Raw genomic sequence first — 7,649 nt, 5'->3', positions numbered from 1 at the left:
GGATGCCCTAAGGGAATTAGTTTAAGAACTACTTTTATTAACATTTTATGAAAAATGATAAACCAATTAATTTTTCTAACAGTTCTTATATTTTCCATAAAAGTGATGTTAAAAATTTCTCAATATGGTTTATTAATAATTATCCTAAGAACACCGATTAACATTACCCAAAGTTAAGGGTTTTACTAACAGATGTTCTTAGCCATACATTAGGCAATAGCCAATAAGTCTATTTTTTTTCTTTAAGAAGAAAGATACTCTGTAATTAGCTCACCCCCATTAAGGCAAAGTACGTCTTCCAAAGTTATATATGATGTGACTTGCATTTGACCATTCGACCGCTGAATATATTCATTTTATATGTTCACAGTTCACACTCTAAATTCTACAAACTATACCCAGCCGCCAGTGTCTTATTTTTTTTAATTAGTTTGTACTGTTGTTGGACATAACATTTTGATCAAAAATTTTTTTTTATTAATGAAAATTATTTAAAATATAATTACATTTATAAAAAAAAAAGTGAGTTTTTAAAAAGTGTACATAACAAATAATTTTTTATTTTTGAAACAACATACACAAATAAATTTAAAAGCTAAAGAAAAAAGATAATTCTAATAGAGTGGCATTAGGAATAATATAAAGTAAACTTAACAAACTAATGTGTCACTAATTACAAAAAGATAATTCTGAAATTCATTTATTATATTTTTTTTGTCACGTCAATTTGTAAGTTTTATATTGTAAAATTTATAATAATTTTAGCATTTTCCTCTCTAAATAGCCACTCAACCAAACTAATATGACAAATTTTTATGACCCACTTTTTTTAAGGTTGGATGTAACAATTGCATCTTCTCAATTCCATTGTGTGTGATGTGTACCATTCAGGAAGATGGTACTTGGTTGACATTTCTAATACAATCTCATCTTTAGGAGGAAAAACAGTTTCTACCAGTCTTTTTCTTTACTTTATGCACATCAACGTGCAGTTAAAATTACTCCAAGTGCAATTAAATCAAGGTGAGTTGGCATTCACATTAGCAATAGTATAAATGCATGTGAGTGGTGTTTTCATATGTGGTATCTTATGCGCAAAACATATGGAGCACGGCCCACATATGAACCCACATACTTGTGAGGGGTGTTCTCCATATGTGGCATATGTGGTATCTTGTATGCTAGGCATATGGAACATGCCTCTCATATGGACCCATGCACTTGTAAAGGGATTGTGCTCCATATGTCTAACAGATAAGATAATTTTCTCATCGTATAAAGTTGTATTCTACATCAAAACAACACTCAACTGTCAATCTCCCACTCTCAAAATGGAAACTTTAGAAACTGAGGTACCACCAAGCAGTAACTTACGAGAAGAGTCCACCATAGATGAAGACGAGCAGTCACCAATCGAGCAAGTCCGGCTAACTGTACCAACCACCGACGACACCTCACTCCCTGTATGGACATTTCGAATGTGGACACTGGGCCTTCTCTCTTGGGCCCTCCTCTCCTTCCTCAACCAATTCTTCTCTTACCGCAGAGAGCCCCTCATCATCACCCAAATCACCGTCCAAGTTGCCACTCTCCCCATCGGACGACTCATGGCCTCTGTTCTTCCCACAACCAAGTTTCGCATCGGGTCCCGCGAGTTATCGCTCAACCCGGGTCCCTTTAACATGAAGGAACACGTTCTCATCTCTATATTTGCTAATGCTGGAAGTGCTTTTGGGAATGGCCCAGCTTATGCTGTCTATATCTTTGACATTATAAAGGCTTTTTATCGAAGGAATCTCTCTTTCTTGTCTGCTTGGATTCTTATCATCACAACCCAGGTTCTTCTTCTTCTTTTTTTCTTTTAAATTTGCTTATTTATGTTTTTCAAAGTTACGTAATATTGGTTTGATTTTTACTCTGTTTGGTAGCCTAGAAAAGTGAGGAATATATACATACACACATATACACGGAATTCTAGCCTACACTAAGATTGTATACGTACCTTTTATATGTATAATTGTGTGTGTATATATATAAATACACCTTATTATATTTCCCTGCAACCTTTTAATTAGCCTTTTGGCTATTCTGTTGTAGGTTAAGACACAACCACAGAAAATGGGATCTTCCTCTATGTCTTGCAATTATCCGCAGAGAAAATGGGTTTTTAAGAATATTTAACTCCCATATTATCTGATATATGTTGTATTTTGTTTATAATATAAGATATGAGTCTTAGGTACAACTTTGGGATAATTATTGAGTGAAGACCAACACTTGCATCAGATGAAGCTGTCGTTTGGTGGTTCATGGTTCATACTAACATGAGCATGTGTATGGTGACATATATATACAGGTCTTGGGATACGGCTGGGCTGGGCTGTTGAGGAAGTATGTGGTGGAGCCGGCTCATATGTGGTGGCCAAATACACTTGTTCAAATATCACTCCTCAGGTACCGTACACTTGTTAAAAAAAATTTGGTGTCCTAATTTGATTTTCCAATTTTTATGCGCAGTGACTAATGAAATGAGTCCAAAATCCAAATTATTGTTACCCTTACCAACTTGTTTGGCCTTAGAATTATTGGACTGCGATAATAAGCCAAGGAAAAATGTCTTTTTCCTTAAAAATGCTTATATTAATAAAACTTGTAATTTACGTTATGATCTTACAACCCAAACGGCCGACCAAGTTACGATATTTGAACTTCAAGGAATGACTTCAAGGCGAATGTCATATCTTTGAGCGAAAAAAACCTATCTCCAAATTAGTTTAGAAATGAATCTTTTAAACTCTTCTTATATTTTTTTATCGGATGTGAATTTTGAAAATCTAATTTTTAGATTATATGTTCTAATTATATTTTTCATACTTACAAAATTTCAAAAAGATCGAAGATCAATGGCTATGTTATTAATGAATTGTTTAAATTTCAAATTTTTGTAGTAAAAAATTATGTACAAAAAATAAGTTTATTGATTGAATAGTAAATAATATCTGATTTGAATGAAATTTAACATGCAAGTTAAGAACATAAAGATTATGTAATTTAACGGTTGGATTTTCAAAATTCACATTTAATAAAAAAATATAAGATAAGGTTAGAGGAATTCTTTCTAAACTAGTTTGGAGAGATACATAATCCCCTTTGAGCAGTGCAATATCATTTTTATAATTAATAAGCAAATTCAATGTTCTTATATTAGCATATAGCTAGCTAGCTCTGCCCCCATGTCCATATTTTACCTTGCCCATCTCCCAACTGGGGGTGGTGATGGTGAAACTCCCTCTAAGCTAGTAACATCATATGTAGTCAAACAAATGATTTGAAGTTCAAATTCTACCTATATAAAAAATCGATTAATATTTTAGCCTATTGATAAAGAGTAATCATCATATAAATGATGTCATAAGTTAATAAAAAAATTGTTTAATTAGACATTGTCCATCTTTAATTCACTGGCTGTGATATTGACCTAGAAAACGGCCTCTAATATGTCCACCGACATGTGTGAACATGCATACATAGTACATAGAATTCCAGTGCAATCCCATTATCTTTAACTTTTGGAAACAACCGCAGGTCCATCTCTTCCCAATTTTCAATATTATAAGCTTATAGCCAATAATTCGTTCCCATTTATTGTTATTTACGATTTATCATAGTCATCCTTTCATTAATTAATTAATTAATGTGTCATTTAGCCTATACTATAATATCCAAGTTTAGCCATAACAATTGTTACAATAACCTAAAGATAAACTAATGCTATATTTACTAATATCAATGTAGGACATTGCATGAAAAAGAGATAAAAGAGGATGGCAAGAAGCCCAGTCTATCAAGAGTGAAATTTTTTGTGATCGCACTTGTTTGTAGCTTTTGCTGGCAATTGTTCCCTGGATACCTCTTTCAAACCTTACAAAGCATCTCATGGGTCTGCTGGGCCTTCCCAAAGTCAGTGACTGCTCACCAAATTGGGTCAGGTTTGCGTGGACTTGCGGTTGGAGCCTTGACCTTGGATTGGACAACAGTGGCTTCATTCCTATTCAGCCCTCTAATAAGTCCTTTCTTTGCAATTGTCAATGTCTTCGTAGGCTTTGTATTGATTATCTATATAGTGATTCCCATTGCCTATTGGGGGATGAACGCATACAATGCTAAAACATTTCCCATTTATTCAGCTGACTTGTTTACTGCTCAAGGTCAGGATTATAATATTTCATTGATTGTCAATGATAAGTTTGAGTTAGATACTGCACAGTATAAGCAGCTAGGGAAGATCCATTTGAGCACATTCTTTGCTCTCACCTACGGGTTCGGTTTTGCTACTATTGCATCTACACTTTCCCATGTGGCTTTGTTCTATGGAAGGTAATGTTTTTCTTCATCGTTCATTCACACATGCTTTATTACATTATGTTTTGTTGCCTACATTGTGAAAGCTTTTAAGGTAATTATAAATGGAAAATGTTATAGTAACTACAGATTTCACTAAAAAAAACTAACAACTTAATGTGGTAAGAATATGATTGGTTGGTGTCATTTCAATAACATAATAAAGAAATAGTTTAATTACTCTTTTGTAATTTGTGGCATATTAATGCTTATGTTTTAAAGTTTGTAATATTCATAACTTCATTCATTATTTTTTTTATGAATGCATCACTAATTATAAGTATGAGCTTTGATGAAATTTTTTTTCTAAAAGTTTGTTTGTTTTTGGCTAAAAGTTGGTTAATATATAATTGTACATTGTGCCTAAAAAAATAAGTGAAATAGCTGTAAATTATCAATTTCTTGGTACATAAGGCTGCATTTGAGAATAAAACCATGATGTTGTAGGGAGATTTATGATCGATATCGAGCTTCTTCCAAGGGTAAGGAGGATATTCACACAAGACTGATGAAGAATTACAAAGACATACCTTCATGGTGGTTTCATTTGCTTCTAATTGTTACCATCTCAGTCTCGCTTGTACTTTGTATCTTCCTAAAAAAGGAGGTCCAAATGCCATGGTGGGGGCTTATATTCGTAGCTGCAGTTGCCTTCATCTTCACCCTTCCCATCAGCATCATAACCGCCACCACAAATCAGGTAATCTAATTGCATAATGGGAGCAAACTATCGAGAAAATTTGTTATTTAAAAGATCAAATCAATATGAAGAGAGACTACCTTATTAGTTTTCGTTTCTTTTTGGTTATTCCAAGAATCATTATCCACTAATTACCAATACTTCTTGTTTAGACACCGGGGCTAAATATCATCACAGAGTACATAATGGGAGTAATATTGCCTGGAAGGCCCATAGCCAATGTCTGTTTCAAGACATATGGGTATATGAGCATGAGTCAAGCAATCTCCTTTCTCAATGATTTTAAGCTGGGCCATTACATGAAGATCCCTCCAAGATCAATGTTCCTAGTACAGGTATGTGCACTGTTCTCTCTCCCTATACTAGCATAATTCATTAATATCTTTAGAAATTGTTGTCATAGATGGCATACTCCAGTACCAGTGGTTGAAATTTGGGGTTAGTGGAAGCTCATTAACATGGGAAAAAAATTTAGAACATTCACACAAGACGATACAATTTGACATTGCATTTCCAATTCTTCAAGCCTATATTGGGCATTCAGGCAACATTACTGAAAATCCATGATTAACAATATGGACTATAATCACACTAAACCAAACTTTATAAAATAGCACTTACAAACCTCATGAATACAAGCATACTCAAACTTTTACAAAAACAAACTTATATTCAAAAAAGAATCTCTCAGTAGGAATTTAAAACAATTTTAATAGAATATATATATATATATATATATATATATATATATATATATATATATATATGTATGTATGTATGTATGTATGTATACATGTGTGTGTGTGGGTGTGTTCAAATTGTACGCGGCTACTATAAGAAATTGTTCTGAATTTTAGTAAATCTAATACACAAATTGCATGTAACAATCTAAGAAATCGTCTAATTAAGAATTCAATGTTTTAATTTTAGGCAATTTGACCATCATTATGAGAATCTTATATCATAATCAAATTGGTCCATTAACTGCATAAATTGTTGCAAGCATATGACTTTAGAACTTAATAACTTGGAACATATTCAGCAAAAAAAAAAACATGGAACAGTATAAGCAGATAACTCTTGTTTGAAATTGATACTGAAAAATAAAACAAGTCGCTCTTTCTATGCTCTTATCATTACATTTATTACCCTCTTATGAGGTCTTACTTTTGCATTTTTTTTCCAGTTCATTGGAACCATTTTAGCTGGAACAGTTAATCTTAGTGTAGCATGGTGGCTTTTGAACTCCGTCGAAAACATATGCCAACAAAATCTCCTTCCACAAAATAGTCCTTGGACATGTCCCAGTGATCGAGTCTTCTTTGATGCTTCTGTTATCTGGGGTTTAGTAGGGCCTAAGCGCATTTTTGGCTCTCAAGGAAACTACTCAGCACTTAACTGGTTCTTCCTCGGAGGATTGTTAGGACCTATTGCAGTATGGCTCTTGCACAAGGCATTCCCAACTCAAACTTGGATTCCTCTCATTAATCTACCAGTACTCCTAGGAGCACCTGGGCCACCAGCAACAACATTGAACTATACTTCCTGGATTTTGGTTGGAACAATCTTCAACTTTTTCGTGTTCAGGTATCGAAGGAACTGGTGGCAGAGGTATAACTATGTCCTATCAGCAGCTTTGGATGCTGGAGTTGCATTCATGGCAGTTCTGCTTTACTTCTCATTAGGCATGGAGAACAAAAACTTGCACTGGTGGGGTTCTGACCCTAATGTTAATCCTGAGCACTGTGAACTAGCAACTTGCCCCACTATGAAGGGTATATCAGTTGAGGGCTGCCCTACATCCTAAGTCCAATATTAATGTTCCTAGTCCTACTTTGCTTTAGTGAGATTTGAAAGGTTTGATTACCGAAAAGAATTTATGTAGGAAGGCTGTAAGAAACAAGTCCTCTCTTATGGTAAATTATTGATCCATAAATTGCACTTGTAGGCAGGTCTCTAAAAAACTAAACTTTTGCATCGTATATATTATGCTTTAATGCATGTTTGATTTGTAGAACGAAACCATTGCATAATTTTTGATTTTGTGGGGTGCAACCATTTGGTAAGGTAGCATTGCCATGTGTTATGCCAAGCGCCGAGGAGGCAAGGGCAACTCTGAGGAGATCTCGCCCTCGGATGAGGAGGCCACGTCAACGGTACGCCACCAGAGAATGACGTACTGTAAAAAAATGGGTTGGAGTGAGGGTTAGCCCTGACGCACTGAGGGGATGGTGGCTGGCACTAGGCCTGTCCAACACAACCGCAAACCCGACCCACTCAGCCAACCCGACCGGACTCGAACCGTCTGCCGCTTGACCTGACCACCTGGTAGTCGACGGCGGGTCTCTTCCATCCCAACCCGATTCCGGCGAGTCTTTCCTACCAAAATCCGATCAAACCGACCCGACTTTGATATTATAACCCACCACTTAGTTTACAATCTCCAAACTCCAGTTCAGATGAATCAGACCCACCCTCAGCTTCTCTCTGTTCCCTCGTTCTCTTTCAGTCTCTAAATCTCTCACACTTCCTCGTTCAATCGATCTCT

At 35.2% G+C, this 7,649-nt stretch overlaps 1 protein-coding gene across 1 annotated transcript; it reads left to right on the top strand.

The window, feature by feature from the left end:
* The first annotated feature begins 1,290 nt into the window (after window positions 1-1,290).
* On the top strand, window positions 1,291-7,048 carry LOC142612947 (oligopeptide transporter 4-like). Its single transcript, XM_075785124.1, has 6 exons — window positions 1,291-1,838; window positions 2,357-2,454; window positions 3,796-4,377; window positions 4,849-5,101; window positions 5,254-5,436; window positions 6,288-7,048. Exons 1-6 carry the CDS (start codon window positions 1,332-1,334, stop codon window positions 6,906-6,908), a joined length of 2,244 nt encoding a protein of 747 aa, XP_075641239.1. The 5' UTR covers window positions 1,291-1,331; the 3' UTR covers window positions 6,909-7,048.
* Window positions 7,049-7,649: the final 601 nt, after the last annotated feature.

The sequence above is a fragment of the Castanea sativa genome, chromosome 10 (assembly GCF_040712315.1).
Source record: "Castanea sativa cultivar Marrone di Chiusa Pesio chromosome 10, ASM4071231v1".
NCBI classification, from domain to species: Eukaryota; Viridiplantae; Streptophyta; class Magnoliopsida; order Fagales; family Fagaceae; genus Castanea; species Castanea sativa.
The sequence above is the reverse complement of the archived record's forward strand: the minus strand, read 5'-3'. Positions and strand labels throughout refer to the sequence as shown.

What these genes read in the sequence shown, in the direction of transcription:
- LOC142612947 (XM_075785124.1), top strand. Translation starts at nt 1,332, where the DNA reads ATGGAAACTTTAGAAACTGAGGTACCACCAAGCAGTAACTTACGAGAA. An exon ending in TTCTTATCATCACAACCCAG is followed by an intron (nt 1,839 to 2,356) that starts GTTCTTCTTCTT and finishes ATATATATACAG; the next exon opens with GTCTTGGGATACGGCTGGGC. An exon ending in GTGGCTTTGTTCTATGGAAG is followed by an intron (nt 4,378 to 4,848) that starts GTAATGTTTTTC and finishes ATGATGTTGTAG; the next exon opens with GGAGATTTATGATCGATATC.